Below are 19,622 nucleotides of genomic sequence, written 5' to 3'. Positions count from 1 at the left end.
AACTTCATTCATTCTTCCTTCTCGTTGGCAAGGTGATTCCTTAAGTGGCAAACTTACTCCATTGCAAGGATTCCTAAACCCAGGCTCCACCACCTAAAGCTTCTGCGCACTGTATGGGAAAGTTATTTTCTGACCAAGCAACTACTCCCAACACCAGAGCCTACTGCAGTGTCTAAATGCCACAAAGGCAGGGTGTGTCTCACTAGCCATCTATTGCCAGAAACCAATGCAGTGTTTGCATGTAGCAAGCTCTTAAACCATTTACTCTACCACGGCCTAGTACAGTGTTTCTATGCAGTGTTTAAGTAGGAGCTTCTCCAACAGTAAACTATTCATGTTTTGAGACTTAAAGACCTTTGGGCGTTTGTCTCCAAAGGTGACCTTTGCTGGTTCGCATACTGCTGGATTTAGTGTCTCCTCCTTTTCCTCCACAGGCTGTGCTCAATGGCTCCTTGCACCTGGAACCGAGGGTCGGGCGGGAGCCAGAGCTTGAGGAACTGCTGGAAAAGCAGAGGATGGAGCTTTGCCAGATGAAAGAACGCCTCACTATGATGTGCCGGCAGATGGCAGAGCTGGAAGAGGAGCTGAACACTGCCCAGAAAGACCTCATCAAATCGGAGGAAATCAGTGCCAAATTGCAACGGGACGTCAAAGAGGTGAGTGTGTAATACAGCATGTTCTCCAGCATGGGGTCTGGCATGGATTCACATGCTCATGAATATTCCCCGTCGTCAGGCTGGGAATCCTCGGTAAAGAAAAATCAGTATCAGTTTCGTTTCTGATCTGTCTTTCGTAGTAGTAACCAATCACTGATCTCTGCGTCATACTGACCACAGCCAATGACTGCCCTCTCCCTAAGCCCCACCTCTGGCAGCCATCTTCAAATTTTTACCGCACGTTCAAGTGTTGGGATCCTCGTGCTATTGCTCTCGAGCGTTAGTGCTTTTTTTCGCGCTTTTTCTTAGGAAAATTTTCTCTTTTTTGGTCAAAAGAGCCTCAAACTCCACCGTTTCTTTATCCGATCAACGGGGACCCGTGTCGGATTCTTCTACGCCCCTCAAGGGTGAAGATTTCGTCGAGCCACGCTTTTGGAGGACTCCAGAAGTTTCTCAGGCCCTTCTCGAGCATGGCCCAGGAGAAGGGAAGCTCGACGCCCGGAAAGCTGTTCAGGGTCTGCCCTGGATGCCAGCTTCAGAATGTCTTTAAGGAGGACGAACACTCCCTTTGCCTTTACTGCCTGCATGAAGACAAGACGCACGTGGAGAAGGACTATGCGTTTTGCGGCAATATTTCGGAGCGGACCATGAAGGACCGCCATCAGCATCTCGCCAACTGGCTGGAAGAAAAGAGCCCATCAGGCGAGAAGGAGAAGTCCGAGCGGTCTTCTAAGAACTTTGAGGGCGCCCCGGCGACGGGGGTCCAGCAGAAGGCCAAGCACCGCGAGTCCACTGGCACCGGGAGCGCCGAACGGTCGGGCTCTACAGGCGCCAGGCAGATCGCATCCTCCCCGGCGCCATCAACCACGAGCCAACGCTCTGGCTCGGGTAAGAGGAAGGCCGAGCACCCGGCGAAGCTCCTGGAGAGACCCTGGTCGTGCTTGAAGGCCCCATCGGAGGGGGAGCGAGGTGGTGACCCTCCCCCCAAGGAGAAGGCGGTGAGCGCACCTAAGGTGGTGAAAGCCTTGATCCATCCGGCCAACGCCTCTATCGAGACAGTCGAGGCGGCCCTGGCTCAGCCTGTGGAGGCTACACCAGTGGTGGCAACCTCGGGGCCCAGAATCTCCCTGCCACCGCGGAGGGAGTCCTCTTTCATGCCCATTGACAGGTCCCCCGTGAAACCTCCGACGGAGAAGAAAAAGGGGGGGCAGGAGGTTGTCGTGGATTCGGCCTCAACCTCTGAGGAGGAGCTGATCGAAGTCTTAGGCCACGGCTCTGGTGTGGAAGAAGACCATCCTGTCGGGAGGGATCCCGATGTGGGAGACGACGAGAACGTCGAGGGTGCCGACGGGGCTCCTGATCGCCCGTCGGAACCCCCTCAACCAGTGCCGCAAAACAACTCGGCGGCCATTTTGTTGGCTATACAGTCTTTATGCTCGGAGATAAGGACGAGACTGCCGTTACCACCAACGGAGGAACCGCTCCCGACGGGGGACCCGGAGCCAGGCCCTTCTGGGAGCCCTCCTCTTAAGAGAAGAAGGATTCATCCTTCACCTCCTTTTCAACCTTCGCGCCCTGCTCAGCCCTCCTCCCCGTCCACCACACGTGGGGATGATACGGGGACTGACACGGCTGCGACGGGTACTGACGACGAGGTTTACGACGAGGATCTCCCGTCGTCCCCTCCCACCCGGGCTTCCCCGCCCAACGAGATTGGATCGTTTCACGCCATGATCGCCAGGGCATCCGAGCTTTTCCAGCTCTGCCCGGAAGAGAAGAAGGAAGGTTTCCTTTATCAACGGCACGAGACCAAGAGGAAGGCGGTCCTCGCTGTACCTCTACTGGATGATATCTGGGATGAGGGTCTCGCCCTCCTCAAGAACCCATCCACAACGCCGGCTAGAAGGGGTCGGTACGAGAAGAAGTACCGTGTCACGGACGCGGCCCCCTTGTGCCTTCGGGCACAGCCGACCCCGGACTCGGTTGTCTCTGCGGCGGCCAGGAAGAAAGCGGGGGGGGCGCGGCCTCTACGTCAACCTCCCCGCCGGACGGCGACGGAAAGAAATTGGACACGATGGGACGTAGAGTCATCTCATCGGCAGCGACAACGATTAAGGCTGCCAACGCCTTGGCTATCGTAGCCTGCTACGACAGGGAGTTGTGGTACAAACTCGCCCCCCTGCTGGACTTCCTACCAGACAAGAGGGCGGAGGCCCTAGAGTTCTTGCAGGAAGGAGAAGTGGCGTCGGACCACGCCATTACGATAGCGACGGACATCGCGGACACTGGATTTCGCCAGTTGGGCAACGGCGTGTGCCTTAGGCGGCGTGGATGGCTCAAGGCTACTGACTTCCGTCAGGACGTGCAGACCAGAGTCTTGGACATGCCGTTCGACGGGAGCAACCTGTTTGGGAAAACAGTGGACGATTCCCTACAAGCCATCAAGGCGGACACGGAGACGGCCCGGGCTCTTGGTGTTCTCCAGCAACGACGGCCGCCCTTTCGGAGCGGCGGAGACAAACAGGGTGCCTCCAAAGGTTCCAGCGGCGGATTTTCCACCTATCGTCAAGCGGCCCGTTCGTCGTCACAGGAAGCCTACAGGGGACGAGGCAAGTTGGGCGGACCCCGCCGTCGTCGCCGCCAAGGAGGACAAGGCGGCAAAGCCTCGTCGAAGCAGGACTGAACCGGCCGTGGGGTCGGGCCCCCACCGAAGCACCCCGGTGGGAGGCCGGCTGGCGAGCTTCGTCAGCGTGTGGGAGTCCATCTCCACCGACCGTTGGGTGCTGGACGCCCTGGCTCAGGGTCACGCGCACGAGTTTCTAAAGAGATGCCCGCGCGTTCCCCCTGTGGCCAGGAAGGAACATCAAGTCCCTCAACTTCTCTTGGAGGTAGGGTCGATGCTCAGGAAGGGCGCCATCGAGCTCGTCCCAAAGAGGCTTCGGGGCTCCGGAATTTACTCAAGATACTTCCTTGTGAAGAAGAAGACGGGAGAATGGCGTCCCATCCTGGACCTACGACGACTGAACAAATTCATCAATGCACAGAAGTTCAGGATGGTCACCCTCCAACACGTCCTGGGTCAACTGGAGGAGGGCGATTTCCTGTCGTCGTTGGATTTGGAGGATGCCTACTTCCATATCCCCATCCTAAAGGGACACCAAAAGTTTCTCAGATTCGTGGTCCAAGGGCGTCACTACCAGTTCAGAGCCCTTCCCTTCGGATTGAGGTCGGCACCCAAGGTGTTCACCAAGTGCCTCGCACCGGTGGCGGCGCGGTTGCGCCTAGAGGGGATCCACGTCTACCCCTACCTGGACGACTGGCTCATCCGAGCGAAGACGAAGGAGCTCGCCGTGGAGCACACGGCAAGGACCGTCCAACTACTCACGGACCAGGGATTCTCCATAAACTACGCCAAGTCCCACCTGGTGCCCGCGCAAGACGCACTGTTTCTGGGAGCGGAGCTCGACACAGTGTCGCTTCTGGCCTATCCGTCGGAGGAAAGGACGAGGGCCATCTTGGGCAAGGTGCAGCGGATGCTGGTTGCGGACGCGGCCAGGGTGAGGTCCATCAAGTCCCTCCTCGGAAGGATGTCTTCTTGCATTTATCTCATCCGCCTGTGCAGGCTCCGATTGCGCCCGTTGCAGGAGTTCCTGGACGCGCGCTGGATCCAGACGACAGGCAGCTTCGAGGAGAGGATCACACTCGACGAGAGTTTCCGACGAGCGATCCGGTGGTCGGGCACCCGCGCGCATCTGACGGCGGGCATGGACTTCCAGACCCCCGGCCACCAGAAGACAGTGACCACGGATGCCTCCCTGGAAGGGTGGGGAGCGCACACCGAAAATCTGCACGCAAGAGGCCTTTGGCTTCCGACAGAGAGGTCCCTCCATATCAACATCCTGGAGCTCCGTGCAGTGTTTTGGGCCCTCGGGTCCTTTCTTCCGTCCCTCAAGGGCAAGGTGGTGAGGATCTTCACCGACAACACCACCACCATGTTCTACATCAGGAAGCAGGGCGGTACCAGATCCTCAGCCCTGTCCAAGGAAGCGCAGGATCTGTGGCATTGGGCCGTCGCCCAAGGGATGTTTCTTGTGCCGTTTCATCTGGCAGGAATAAAAAACACCATTGCCGACTCGCTCAGCAGAGAGCTGCGCTCGTGCCACGAGTGGGAACTACGACAGGATCTAGTGGACCGCCTCTTCCGACGGTGGGGCACACCCCAGATCGATCGGTTCGCGACGGCGACGAACTCCAAGTGCCGGAGGTTCGCCAGCAGGTTTCCCCAGCCGAGGAGCATGGGTGATGCTTTCTCGTTCCACTGGGAGGGCCTGTTTCTATACGCGTTCCCTCCATTGCCGTTGCTGATCCGGCTCATCAACCAGCTCAAGAGGTCACGGTGCAGGATGATCCTCGTCGCACCTGCGTGGCCGAGGCAGATATGGTTCCCGGACCTTCTGGACTTGTTAGCGTCCCCGTCAAGCAAGCTGCCAGTGGACGCGGATCTTCTCTCCAGGGAAGGAGGCGCCATCCTCCATAACGACCCGAAGTCTCTGAACTTGCAGGCCTGGCTCCTGCAGCGTTAGAGTTTGGAGGCTACAACATACCGGCCGACTGCAGAGAGGTTCTTGCAAAGGCCAGGGCGTCCTCAACTCTTAAATGCTATGGACACAAATGGAAGAGGTTCTCTGTCTGGTGCCACGCACAGAAGATTAACCCTCTACGGATTACGGCTCCCCAAGTACTGCCGTACCTACTGACGCTGGCCAAGGCTGGACTGGCGCACGCGTCCATCAAGATTCATCTTGCTGCGATCTCCCGATACACCAGAACCACGGGACGGACGTCTTTGTGGTCTCATCGTCTGGTGAAAGAATTGATGAAGGGACTGTTCAGATCGTTCCCGCCGGTGAAGGCTCCGGCCCTGGCGTGGGAGCTCAACGTGGTGCTGACCAAGCTCATGGGACCTCCGTTCGAGCCTCTGCACTCGGCTCCGTTGAAGTTCTTGTCATGGAAAACAGCGTTTCTTGTGGCCATCACCTCCGCACGACGGGTGGGAGAGATCCAGGCCCTTTCCTGCAAGCCCCCGTACTTGACTTTTCACGACACGAGGGTAGTGCTCAGGACGCACCCCTCCTTCATGCCCAAGGTGCTGTCGGACTTCCACCTCAACGAACCCTTGGTGTTGCCTGTTTTCTTCCCGTCGCCTTTGTCGCCGGCTGAAAGGACTTTGCACTCGCTGGATGTGGCTAGAGCGCTGAAGTTGTACGTGGACCGCACAAAGTGTTTTCGGAAGACGTCACAACTTTTTGTGAACTTTGGACCTGTCAATCAGGGGAAGGCTCTCTCAAAGGCCTCCATTTCCAGATGGCTCTCCGGCTGTATCATGTACTGTCATCGGTTGGCAAACCGACCGCTTCCTGGCCGTCCGAGAGCCCATTCCACCAGAGCGATCGCAGCTACCACGGCGTTCCTATCTGGTGTGCCCTTGCTGGACATCTGCAGGGCTGCTACGTGGAGGTCGACGCACACCTTCACGAAATTCTACTGCGTCGATCGGGAGTCCAGGGTCGGCCAAGCAGTGCTGCGCAACCTGTTCGCCTAAGGTGAGCCTGGTGAGGAGGTAAGAATTGCTTAATGTTGAGTTTTGGATATAATGCTTAATGTTGAGCCTTTGCCACCTCCCGTGGTTGTGCATGTGTGTACTGCTATGTATTCTTTTATTCATGAGCATGTGAATCCATGCCAGACCCCATGCTGGAGAAGGAACAAGTTACTTACCTGTAACTGTTGTACTCCAGCATGGGTCTGGCATGGATTCACATGCGAACCCTCCCGCCTACCCCTCTGCGGCTCTTCACTTGGTCATACTGCCACTTCACGTGCTACCAAATCTGAAGATGGCTGCCAGAGGCGGGGCTTAGGGAGAGGGCAGTCATTGGCTGTGGTCAGTATGACGCAGAGATCAGTGATTGGTTACTACTACGAAAGACAGATCAGAAACGAAACTGATACTGATTTTTCTTTACCGAGGATTCCCAGCCTGACGACGGGGAATATTCATGAGCATGTGAATCCATGCCAGACCCATGCTGGAGAACAACAGTTAGAGGTAAGTAACTTGTTCCATAGTGCCAGGCTGTGGGATAGGGGAGGACGGTAGGCCATAGATTCAGAGTGACAGTGTCAGCCTGTGCATTGGAGTGACATAGATGTTAACTAGGGATAGCGTGACTGTATGTTCTCTGGGAAGCTAGTTGTGGGTCTTTAGCAACATACTCTATTCACTGTCTAAGCAAGGTGAGCCTGGTACAAAGTGACAGTATGAGTCTGTACAGGGTATGCGGGAGGGACCCCTGGTGAATGAGGGACTCCAAGGAGGTAAGCAGTTTGGTATAGTCACAGTGCCAGACTGTGCGGGTGCCAGACAGATCAATACATGCACAGAGCAAGTCTGTTTGGGCGTGCCTGAGATGTGAGCCCAGGTGAACAGTCATCCTGTGCAGTCTACCAGTAAGCAAAGGTGCCAAGTGAAATTGCTGATCTGCATGCAATGTAAAGGAGTTGAGCCTGATCCAAAGGGTATGGGGATTTAGTAAGAAGACCCTTGGGTATGGATATGACAGTGACAGCCTATATGGAACATCAGGAAGGTGAGCCCCTTCGTTGACTGCTAGTGGCTGTGCAGGATCTTCGGGTGGCGAGCTGCTCCTACACTGTCTCTGAATGCTGAATGGTATGCCCCAGAAGTGAGGCCAGTGTATGAGTGATGGTGCCAGACGTGTTTGGTGCCAGGCAGGTAAACTCAGGGCACAGAGCAACATTGTCAAGCTTTGTGGGTTTTCTGGGAGTTGTGCCTAAGGTGTGGAGCAATGATGAGAGCAGAGGGTGAGGCCTCTGAATATAGGGCAAACGTGCCCGGCTTGCATCGTAAAAGGGCTGTGGACCCCTTGCATAGATCCCCGGCTGGCATGGGAGCCAGGGAAGTGGAGCCAATTGTAAAGAGCAATAGTGGTGATCTGTCTACAATGTGGGAAAGGTAAGTCTCTGGTAGAGCGTGTCTGGAACATGATTTGGGGATCCAAGGTTGGGAACCCCTGAGTAGATTGTTTGTGCACTGGGCTGTATGCGTTGCCAAAGGGGTGAGCTTATAGAACTGTGACCAAGCCAGGCAATGTGGTTGTCTGCAAGGTGACATTGGTACGGGTGTGTGGTGTTATGAAGATGAGCCCGATGCTACTAAGTGGTAGTGCGTGGCTGTCTGCGGTGCCAGAGAGTTGGGTTCAGGGCACTTAGCAACAGGGCAGGCTTGCAGGATATCTGTGAGGTTAACCTGAGGTTCTGAGTGATGCCAGGAAAGTGATCCCTAGGTTACAGAGCTAGATGCTAGGCTTGTAAGGGTGAAAAGAAGGGTAGGCTAGAGTCGCCAGCAACTCTGCCAGACTGTACTGGGTGTAAGAGAAGCCTGTATTAGAGAGTGACTCTGCCAGACTGTATGGGTGCCAGGGAGATGGGTTAGTTGGCAATCATACCAGGCTAGTTGGGGTGTCTGAAATGTGATCCCAGGCTACAGAGTGGCAGTGCCAGGCTGCACAGGCCGTTAGTGTGGCAAGTCGGTGGGTGCAAACTACCATGCTGGTTATTGATGAGGCGAGCCCATAGTAAAAATCAACCATTTTACATCGGTGATCTGATTGGTACAGAGCAATTGTGCCAGACTATGCGGGCACCAGAAAGATAAGCAATGGGTTAAACTATTGCAAGTGTTTCAGGTTGTGATTACCCATGCTACTCCGTGTCGGGATATTGAGGATGCCATGGAATGGAGCTTGAAGTAGAGAGTGACTGTTCCTTGTCCCTCCACATCTGAGGGAGGGGTGCCCATGGGTGCCCAACTCAACTCAATCTTTGGGTTGGTAGGGTACTGTAAATGTTGCATTTGAGGCTTCTTCTATTTAGTGCTCACCACTCTGTCTATAGCATCTACCTTATTTTGATTTTGCAGGCTCTGGCACAAAGGGAAGATATGGAGGAGAGAATCACTACCTTGGAAAAGCGTTATTTAAGTGCACAGCGAGAAGCCACATCCCTGCATGACATCAACGACAAGCTAGAGAATGAGCTGGCCAGCAAGGATTCCCTGTTCCGGCAGGTAAAGGAAAAGACCACCTCACCACAGTGATGCTTGATGTCAGCCAATTGTGTAATCAGAAATGTCTACCTTCAGGTGCAAATGCCATCTGCTTCTCGCTATTTTACGCAATGTTACTGCAAGGAGACAAGGGGCTTTCAAATGTTTGTTTTTCATTTGTTCACTTTGACGATGAAATGTATTCCACTTCCAAAAACCAGTCATTGACACTTGCTCCTCAATTTCCATTAAATCCCTAGCATTGTTTCCTTAATTATTTTTCCTTGACCCGGCCTTTAATAAGCATTGATCTTTTCTGAAGCTCTGAACTGTATGCTTTATTCTGAGGTCCCTAGGTACCCAGACAGTCCTCTTGCACCCAAGCCTGGATGTCTTGGCTGCAGGACTGCTTAACAGAAATTTATTTCTACTGCAAAATTAGGAACAAAAAAGGGAAAATCCACATCTCGGTGCGTACATTGGTGAAATGTCCTGTTCTTCCACGAGTTGGCTGTCCTGCATTACCTATTTTTTTTCTTTTTAAACTGCCTTCGAGTGATGGCACCCATGAGTTGTTCCCCAAAGATGACCCACATTGTTCCTAGCTTCAGTGTCTGGACCCTTGGCATCTGTGGCCTGAGCACATGCTCTGCCACTATTTCCATTCAATCTCTGAGGCTTCTCAGGTGACCCAACCATTTTGTAGAGCAGAAGTAGAAAGGCCAGGAATTCCTCATGTGAGTACTCTTTAGTTTTCTCGGGCACACAAACAAATGTTTTGTCCATTCCAGACAATTCATTCTGGCCATCAGAGAGTTTCTTTTCCAAGTTTGGAGGGTTCTTGATTGTCTTCATGTACCAGAGGCAAATATCGATTGTGCTTAACCCATTACTCTGCCCTCAGATGCAGTTCAAGCCTAATCATACAGTTTTCTTGCTTGAGGTGCTGCCAACGCCTCAAAAAACCACAGCATAGGTCAAAGTGCTCTGAAGTGTATTCCATGCTGCTTGTGCCACTTTATGAAAGTCAATAAATAATTAAAAGAATTGCTGGGTCAAAATCAACTTGGACTTGATTGAGAAGCCAAAGACAGATACCACTAGCCCCATGTTTCCTAGCAATTGTTCTAACTATGGTAAAATCTTGAAGGTGCTCTAAAAATCGGCCACAGATTCTCTTAGAGCTCTTTGAAACCTTACAGCCAGAAATCCCCTTCTTCTCATAATACAAATCATCAGAGTCCTGGCACTAAACTATTGGTAGCATGTTTTCTCCATCTCATGACATGTGACACCAGACCACTTTCTCCCCTTTTTGGAAAAGTCAAATTGATTTGGGTACAGACATTTCTCTGAGGTCACCTTTCACACTTTACGTTTCCTGCTTTTGAAGCTGGTCTCAAACCTATATACTGCGGGTTTCTTCAGATTTGCCACTTTGTGTATCTGATTGTTAGAGCATCCAGGATCTGCTTCAACAAATATACCTAACCCTGGTCCCATTCCGCTTTCAGTTTATTGAACTGGGATGATGCCTTTTTCAGGCTGTGAGGACTGATTTTCTGCCTGCCCTCCAGCCTTACTATCAGGGTGACAAGTCCTAATTCACACAGGTTTTAGAGGCTTCAGTGTCTGGTGTAGCAAATCCCTCAGATGACAGTCTCAATTCCTGGGTACCTTGACAAAATTATGAGGCTTTACTTCAGCACCTGATTAACTAAGCTGCGCTCTCTGCCTGTCCCCTTGCTGCCCCTGTACTGGTCTTTGCCGTACCTTATACTTCTATGTTTCCCCTTCCTTCAACTATTCCGAGACTAGGATCAACAGGCACAAGAGGTTTTAGCTCAAAAAAGAGTTTATAGGGAGTATTTACACAGTTGGGCCTAATCAAGAAAATTGTGACTTTAAACCACTGCAACAGCAGTATGGCTTCACCATACTAATAATACTTGCTCTCTTAGCTTGCAAATCTCAGACAGGATTCTCTTCCCGGGGCAGAAGGAGAGTTCAGTTAGTCACTAACCTGGTGGTTTTACACCTAGTATCGTATTATCACACTAAATAAACCACACAGGTTAATTGATTGTACATGTTAAAGAAAGCCAGCGTACATTGACTTGCTCTCAATCTTGCTTTGATGCACTGTGTAGTGCTAAAAGGCACATGCTAGGTTAGAAAGGGCTAGGCATGTGTCAGCTGCTATTCAAATGAAGACATTTCTTTAGTAGGGTTTCTTTGTTTAGCAGGTGCAGGTTTAAAATACAATTCTTTGTTAGATTCCTCTATTTGAAGTTTAGATACTATATCCCGCTTAGTTTTTTGCAGGGGATATAAAAGAAACAAGAACAGTCTTAAACTGTGAGGTTGTTAATTTGCACTACTTTAGAGTGTTCTGAAGCCGACCGGTTTCTGTGGAATATTGTAGATAGACCACATTCTTCAGGGCTATGTGGAAGGTGCCAGCCTGTGTGCCTTATTTACTTAATGTGCAGCGTAGTCTGCATAAGTTCTACACCTGTAGGGATGACAGGGGGGGTGGGGGAAGAGAGACAAAAGGGATGCATTTCCCATTTTAAATCCTCTTATGATAGTAAGTGAAATAAAATAAAACTGCATTTTCCTCTGTACCATCAACACAGGGGATTGTTATTTTACCCTCACCATGTTTAGTGGTAGCTTGGTACTTTCTGGGATGGGTTGTGAGTACATGGTGGACAAGGCAGCCTGTTACCTAGGGCCCAAGTACAGGACAGATTCTGTTGTCACTTGCATCAAATACAAGATCTAGAGCATCTTTCTAAATCGAGATATTATTAAAAACCAGTTTGCAAGTTAGCACTATCTTAAAAAACGAGCCGCGCTTAAATGCGTGTACTCGTGCTGAAATAACATCTCCAGACAGGATCGGCTTCGGTCGATCCTGTCTGTTCTTTTCATTGTCTTGGCCCGGGTGCGCGTCTCTTTCCCTCGACCCCGCTCGCGGGGGTGAGGGAGGTGACGGAGCGCGCGCCGGGTCCTGCAGAGGGCTTACATTCTGCTTGCGTCTCAGGCGTATGTTGCATCTGGCGGGCCGCGCGTAAATTCTCAACGCGGTGGCTCGCAGATCGTGTGTATATCAGTTGCCATGGCGCTCCGGGCGTCATGTGGGGGCAGACAAAATGTCTGCCCGGGTGCGGAAGGGAAAACACCATCTTGGAGTGTCCCGGGCACTGTCTGGCAGGGCCCGAGGATCGGTCTTGCTCACTAGATGATGGACTATTGTGGTTCTCCATCAGTTCCTCACATGCCCACACTCCTAGTATCGTGCCACTTCGGTTTTAGGCTCCTGGAACTGTTCCCCAATGTCCTGTCCTCATTTTCCTGCTCAACTCGTTATCACATTTCAGTGCCTGGAGGAGTCTTTCTTGCAACTTCTATCCTCTCCTCTGCAACCAGTCTTTCCTCATCCATCTCCTCAACGCTTTGCATCACCCCTTCTATGCTCAGCCTTTGAATGAGTCAGGTAGGCCTGCTCCTCTCCCAGCTCTCCTTCAGAGGTTCTGAACTCCTTTCTGACACTTCCTTTCACTTTCCACCTTCTCCCCAGTGTCCCTGCCTCTCTGTTTCTGGTGTCTCCTTCCAACATCCTTCCTCTTTCTTAGATCCCTGCTTACCTCCTCCTGGTCTTCCCTCTCCACCTGCTCTCTGGATCCAGTCTTTTATCCTCCTCCTGTTAACTTCTTCCATCCTCTCTTGCTATCTTCCAACTACCTCCTTGAATTTTGTACAAGCCCTCTTCTCTTGCTTTAGTCTCTTTCATCCCCCTCTTCCTGATGTTTACTTTCGTCTATTGTTCCAATGTCCCCTCCATCATGCTATATCCTGTCTCCTCATTGCTCTGTTCTTCCCTGCAAACATATTCTTTTTTTTTCCCACTGCTAACTCCTGTTTTCTTCTCCTTCCCATCACCTAGTTCCTGCAGCTTCCCCCGACTGACCTTCTGCCAACATTTACCAGACTTTTCTGTGGTGCTCTTCTCCGTCCTCTGCCCTCTTTTCTGTCTTCTCTCTTATCCCAAATACCTTCCACCACTTGTCCTTATTCACTTCCATCCTTCTGATCGCCTTTAGTTCTTCCCCTACTCCTTTTTTCCATCACCTCCACCTCTTTTTGACTCCTTCTGTTTATTTCCACTTTCCTTCTCTTTGCTGCTTCCACATCAACCTTTTCCTTCCTTCTCCATGTCTCCACCTCGCTTCACCACCAGTCGCCTACATCTTTTGATCGACGACTCCATTCACCCACATTACTCGGAACATCAGCGGCTTTTATCTGCTCTTCGCTCCTTCCCTGGGTACATCCTCCCTGTGAGTGATGGCATCGTACTTGGATAATTAGTTCAACCTTCAAGTTGGTGCGGGGCGAGAGGAGATCAACAAGTCATTGTACAACCTCTTGCAACGGGGTTGAGGATGAGTCCCTTTGCTATCTCCCCCTTGCCAGATGATCTTACAGACACTGAGTGTGGGGTGCAAAGAGTTTGTGTATGTGCCTCCACCTATTGACTTATGGGCGATAGGTCCCAAACGATTTAGTTGATTGCCAGCAGCGCTTGAGATGAATCCAGTGAATTCAACCGTTCTCCCCAAGTGGGAACCTGCTGCGCTTAATATGCCCGAGGGGACAGGGCAAATGGGATCCCACTGGGGGCTCCCCCATGTATGGGTCAAGAATTCAGCAAGTCGGATTCGTAATCCAACTCCCTTACACAGAGAATCCCCAATGTTTGTTGGTTATATGGGAATTGAACAGGGCCCCTTTAAAATGGCTTGTGTGGTTTCTGACCGGGTTTTGTTGCCGTTCTTGCCTGAAAGGAGGAACAATTCTCAAATCGGGGATGAAGATAAAGGTCCAGGTGGACCGATACACAGGGGAAGAATAAAGTCGGAAAGTGAGAGATGCCAACTTGCATGCTAGAGCAGAGGAGGGGTTGTACCCCTCTGAGGCGAAGACTGAGAGCAGCGCCACACACTCGGGTGTGGAGGGCGAAGGAAGAAGGAAGCCCGTTGAATGCTGCAGCAGCGAGCAATGCCGGGAGCCAGAGAAGCTCTTGCTGTTGAAGAAGCAAGAGACCTAACCGCCCCAGACACGAACAACCGGTGCCTTCCATAAAGGATGCCCAAGTTCTGTTGGGCACTGATGGGAGGAACCAACACATACGCTGCAACAGAAAGAACCCCACAGCAATAGAACTCCTGGTTTGATGTCCGCACGAAAGCCCGGGGCTGAAAAACTAAATTGCCCATTCCGGGCTGAGAATCAATATATCCCAAAAAGGGGTGAGCAACCCAAGGGTCCAAGACAGGCCCGGAAAGCTAAGTAGCCCAAGGCGGGTTGAAAGATCATTTATATATACAAAGCTACAAACTAACAGCTGCATGAGCCGGTTCCGCTAAGCCAGGAGAACAAATACAGAGAGAATGGGCCAACCTGAAGAGTGAACTGCACAAGCAGACCGAAGATAAGAGAAAGGGATTTTTGGGTGGGGATCATGATCAAGCACCACCAGGAAAAGGGGAAGACCAAAGACTGGGAACTGTATAATCAGGCATGTGGCCTGAGGGAGACACAAGGAACACTTGGGTGGGAGTCAGAAACCAGCCACAATTACCATACTTAAAGGGGGATCCCTTTCAGACCTTGTTGGTTATTCTTAAATTGCATTTTCAATATTAGTGGTAGGGGCCCACTGTATGTCAGAGTAGGTTTGGACAGAGGACGGTTTTGTATTGTAAGGCACCCTGATGAGCACTGTTGGTTATTTTTATTTTGTGATGAGGGAAACCATCACCTCAGAATCGGGGACATGGCGTGCCTTATTTTCTCTAAAACAAAAACAAGTAGATCAGTTGCAAACATGATTTCTTGTCTGTCTCTTATGTCAGACTTGCCACACGCTCCATTCATATACACCATACAAATATGTCAATATTAAGACTTAATTTCATTAGTAAGAATTCAGTTGGTCCTTTCTAGGAACCTCCTTGATTTTTTACTTTTTACATTTTTATTTTCTTGGGATCTCTGACCTATGTTTGTGGTCAGAGGGATTTATACTGAAATCCCTCTACCACTGCTACCCTTTTTGACTCTTGGGTTATATGGTGCCATGATAATTCATAAGGCTCCTGACAATGGGGTGCTTTTTAGGCACTACATTTTGGCCCGAGGTTGACTATATCATGCTACATTGGTTTTTGGGAGTAGGCTGGTGAAAGCTGGAATTTAGTTTTGTCTTTGCCAGGGGTTCAATTCGATTTACTGCATTGGTAGTCCAATTTACTTTTTTTGTTAGCCATTGGGATACCAGTGTATGTTGTTTAAGCCATGATCTTTGCCATTTTGTTTTAGGTGTTTCCTTTGTTTAGGGAAACCATGAGGTAGGCCTAAAAGCGTTCTATATCCCTTTGCCGACAAGTTGTTTTCAAAGTAATTTTTTCTGATGAAATTACTTTAAAAAAAATCACCTTTTTAAATATTTAGGGCGTCCCCCTTCCTTATATTTGTATCCCTACCCCAAACCCCTCCCTAGACCCTTTTATCCACTTACCCCCTATATATTTAGAGTTTTTTTGAGGTAATTGTTTTGTTAAAAATGACATCGAAAAAACTCCTGTTGGCAAATCAACACAATACCCCTAAAAGGACTGTTGTGCAGACATGGGCTCCCATTAAGCCCAGCCATAAAGCCTAGATTGTGGTTTGAATTGGCCTAGACCAGTTCTTGGCCCTGGGCCGGCCATTTCACATTCTGGGCAGGGTGGTCTTGGGTGATGGGCGGCTTTAGGGGCCAAACAGATTGTCTGGCCACCTAACCCTTGTTTTTAACTCCTTGTTGTTATTGGTGGTCTGGCCTAGGTCAGCCACTGTGAGCGTGGCTGTATCAAGGGGAGACCCGGAGCCTATACTAGTCTGACCGATTTTCTTGGAAGGCAGGTAGCTTGCATACCTGTTGGAGGATTCCTGCCATTTTCAAGCTGTTGCTGCATTTTAAGGACCACATTTTAAGGATACTGGCTAGACCCTGTATAATGGACTGACCTCTGGTTTTGATTTTCAGCTACTGGATGCCCTTCCTCATCCTCCTCCTTGCCCCCATCATTGGCTCGGCCGCTTCTATGTGGGGACTGTATCTGGGCTGTTTTATCACTGTGGTTGTTTCTTCCTTGATACTGCCGTCACCTTGAAGGGGATTGAGACTGCAATACCTGCCTCATCTGCTCCTCTAGTCTGTCCTGTGTGGCCACCTCCCCCCGCACCCGCACTCCCCCGTCAGTAGTCTTCTTTGTGAGGTTCATGTACTCCCCTCCTCATTGCCTCACTCTCACTAGTTTGGAACATATTTTTTCTAAACAACTTTACGGTCAGTGTCATCAAGACCAAAATAATGCTCAGTCTCTTTCCTGGTTGCCTCACCAATGCCTTGATGCATGGGATAGGCCCCCTGCGGAGACCGCTTTCATTATTCATGTATTTGCAACTTGCCAGTTTTACTTTAGTTATGTGCTTGTATTCTCACCTGAGAAAAATCCTAACTGGGACTCCTCCCTGTCAGGGACTCTGTTCACACCACCACGTACCTGAAATACGTCTGCAACTTACTCGGTCATCTTACCTTGCCCTCACAGAAAGCCCCAGCCTCCCTGTCCTATCAACAGTCATCACTGGCTCTGTCAACTGTCACTAACAGTCACTAAGAAAGCGCTGCTCCTATGCAATCTTTCAAAGGACACTATACTGCCACGTATTTACAGGTACCCCTCACCGTAGCTCGGAGACACCCAACCAATAAACAACTAGCATGACATGACACCAGGAACTACTGAGCTGAACCCCTTAATTCTCAGGCAATCTTGTTGGTTTATTCCATGGCTAGTAAAACAGAAAACAGCATTCTGAACCCACTAATTGACATTGGAGCTCCCCTTGCACCTTTTATGTACTTGTCCTCCATATTGTTTCCCGTACCTGTGACTCTGCTGCTATGTGAATGTTCCTCGCTGGGCTCTTGCATCATTAGAACTATGTGTTACTCAGCTGGCCTGGCCTTGCTCACTTTGAGAGGTTTATTTATACTAACATAAATATTTCCTGGCTCAGATGGCCTCATTTGTGCAATGCTGTATCGACTCATGATAGGGCTTTATTCCTCTGCACAGGTAAAAGAATTTCTAAATGAGAAAGCAGCGAATGGGTGTGCCTTTGGCGAGAATTCCTTGCCACATCCCTGCAGAGAGATGTGGTCCTGGGTGTGAGGGGGGGGGTGCATCCTGCATGTACCTAATTGAAGACCGGCATCACGGCACAGCAGGCTGCACCTGGCACTCATGACCTCCCCATCCACCATGCTCAGGGACTAGCAAGGGACTTTGTCATACCTGCCACTTCACCTCCAGAGATGCCAGTGTGTGACTGGGAATCAGATCCATCTTTCTTGCCCCTGTGGTCATAAAGTGCAAAACCACAGTTTATCTACTGCCGCTGGTCAAATTCCAGTTAATGGAAGTTCATCACTCTTAAAATTGGTTATCGTAAGTCCCACATTCCTGTTTCCACGTGTGCTGGCTGCAGAGCACAGCAAATCAGATTGTTCTTTGCACAACAAGAACTGAAATGGAAAAAGTGGTGTCCGTGGTACATGCATTACCTCAGGCTCCTCCCATCCATGTGCTTGCTGGCTCCTGCACCTCTGTCCTTCTTTTGCCACCTATACGAAGGATAATAAGTCAGAGAGGACGAAGGTATGTTTATTTGTAAGATGGAATACGAAGAATAAGAGAAGAAAATGACTGTGTCTAACTTCTTCTTTAGCATCAGCTACCACTGGGCTTCTAGGTTCACAGTTTTTGGTGAACATACATTTTCCTTATTTTGACTTAAAACATTGGTAGCATATATGAGGTTTAGTAAGCCCATGTACCAAGCATTATCTTAATAGTAGATTTGATGTTTACACCTGGGAATATGTGTATGATTACTTGCCATAGATAGCTAATCAAAAGTTAGACCAGTGAAGGCATTCAATAATTAACTAAAATACCTGTTCTTCTTAGCGCTGGCTGATAAGACAATTGCTTTACCCCATGAGTTGCGCAATCCATTGTGACCTTTATTTTCAAACCGGTTAGTACGGGGGAACCAAGGTGTTTTAACTACATACTGAAGGACAACTGTTCGATAATGTATATAGGGAGATAATTCAAGGGGGTGTGAGCAATTTAACTAAAATATAAGGGTTCTCCCCACGGTTTCCCTGTTTTCTTTGTGTATCTTTGCGCAAAGAAACATTCCCAGTAATAAAGCTGTCAAGATGTCTATCTCAGGTTATATGGATGTATCTAGGGGCAGCTGGTCATTCAGGAAAGCATGGTCTAACACCTGTTCTTTAGGATATAGTGCCCCTTTTTTTCCCTGCCTTAAAATCTGTCTCGAGGTTATAGCACCCAGCTCACTTTTTGCCAATCCTAGATTTAAAGTGAAGAAAACCACTGGCCTGGGTGCACACAACTTGAAACCTTTTCAAGAAAATCACAACTTGGACTTTGTTCTTTCTTAAAAATCAAGGTTATGATATGTTGCAACTTATACTGGTGCCAAGATTTGCCTATACCGGTACCAGCATGTGCCTAGTGCCAAACTATGCCTATACCTTTACCATCATGTGCCAACATCTACCTACTGGTGTACTTGCATATGTTTCGCCACACATAGGCTTCCTCTAGGCAGCAATATAATTTCTGTCCAAAACCTTTATCACAGAACGTTCATTCATTGTGTCCAAACATTCTTGATTATAGCAGAAAATCAATTGTTTGTATTCTTCTGCATTAATTGGTTACACATAATTGGAATGAATCCAATGGAGTCATCACTGTTACCCTGGTGGTGACCTCCTCCCGTGTGTCCAGGGGATGGCAGCCGCTACCTAATCTTGACCCTGGGGGCAGTTGTATGAGGGAGGATCACATGGTAGGAGACAACTGCCGGGGAGATGTTAGGACTCCATTGGAGGAGTCAGTGTTCTCCCTTTCCCCATGAAGAAGACCCTCTAATACCAAAGTTCTTTATGGGCTATTGTCATTCTAGTCAGGTCCCCACCTTTCACACAAACACCCACAACTCACATAGAACCCGTTTTGTTTCTGATGTGCTTTTATGTCCAGTTCAAATGAAAAACCATCCCAGAGTTAAAAGATTCAATATGGACTTCAACTCCCATGACCACTCTGGTACTGCGACAAGGAGGATAATGGAGTGTTTGCAAAGTGACAGGAGCTTGCAATACAACACGCAGATTACTTGTTTTTGCAATCTTTTATTGAGCGGGACATTTAAAAATGCCAGCTGTGTTGTGGAAATCGGAATGTCGGGACGAACAGTGCAAGAGGAGACCTTGCCATCCACGCTGGGGCCTCTGAACGCAATGCACACAGAGCCGGCAAAGCAGAGGAGGTCATTGGAATAGGAAGAGGAATGTTGCAGGTAACCCAGAAGAACCATGGAGACGCCGGGAGCAGTGCAGAAACTGCTGGAAGTTCGGTTGCTCGGCGAGGCCGCAGACTTCATCCTGGGCCGCGAAGGAGAGCTGACGTTTGACTGCAGAACCACGTCGGGTGCTCAGGGAGTGTCCGCACACTTCATCCTGGAAGGTAGTAGCAGAAGCCATAACGGAGAGGTGCAAGCAACGTCGGGGAAGCTGGAAAAGACCAGTGAGTCTGCCCAAAGCTGCTGCAGACACCGCGGTGTTCCGACAACCAAACCAACAAGTGATTGCATATTTCCCGCATTAGCAATCTTGT

The 19,622-nt window shown here is 49.9% G+C and overlaps 1 protein-coding gene across 7 annotated transcripts in view; it reads left to right on the top strand.

Annotated features, from left to right (window-relative positions):
* The window catches only part of PPFIA3 (PTPRF interacting protein alpha 3), an 841,741-nt gene that overhangs the window by 308,524 nt on the left and 513,595 nt on the right, over positions 1 to 19,622 (top strand). For all 7 annotated transcript variants that reach the window (XM_069605740.1, XM_069605757.1, XM_069605735.1 and 4 more), the window contains 2 exons: positions 435 to 656; positions 8,659 to 8,805. In XM_069605740.1, the coding sequence (XP_069461841.1) occupies positions 435 to 656; positions 8,659 to 8,805 (369 nt within the window). The remainder of the gene's footprint in view (positions 1 to 434; positions 657 to 8,658; positions 8,806 to 19,622) is intronic.

The sequence above is a fragment of the Ambystoma mexicanum genome, chromosome 1p, assembly GCF_040938575.1.
Source record: "Ambystoma mexicanum isolate Mex_15411 chromosome 1p, UKY_AmexF1_1, whole genome shotgun sequence".
Lineage (NCBI taxonomy): Eukaryota > Metazoa > Chordata > Amphibia > Caudata > Ambystomatidae > Ambystoma > Ambystoma mexicanum.
The sequence above is the reverse complement of the archived record's forward strand: the minus strand, read 5'-3'. Positions and strand labels throughout refer to the sequence as shown.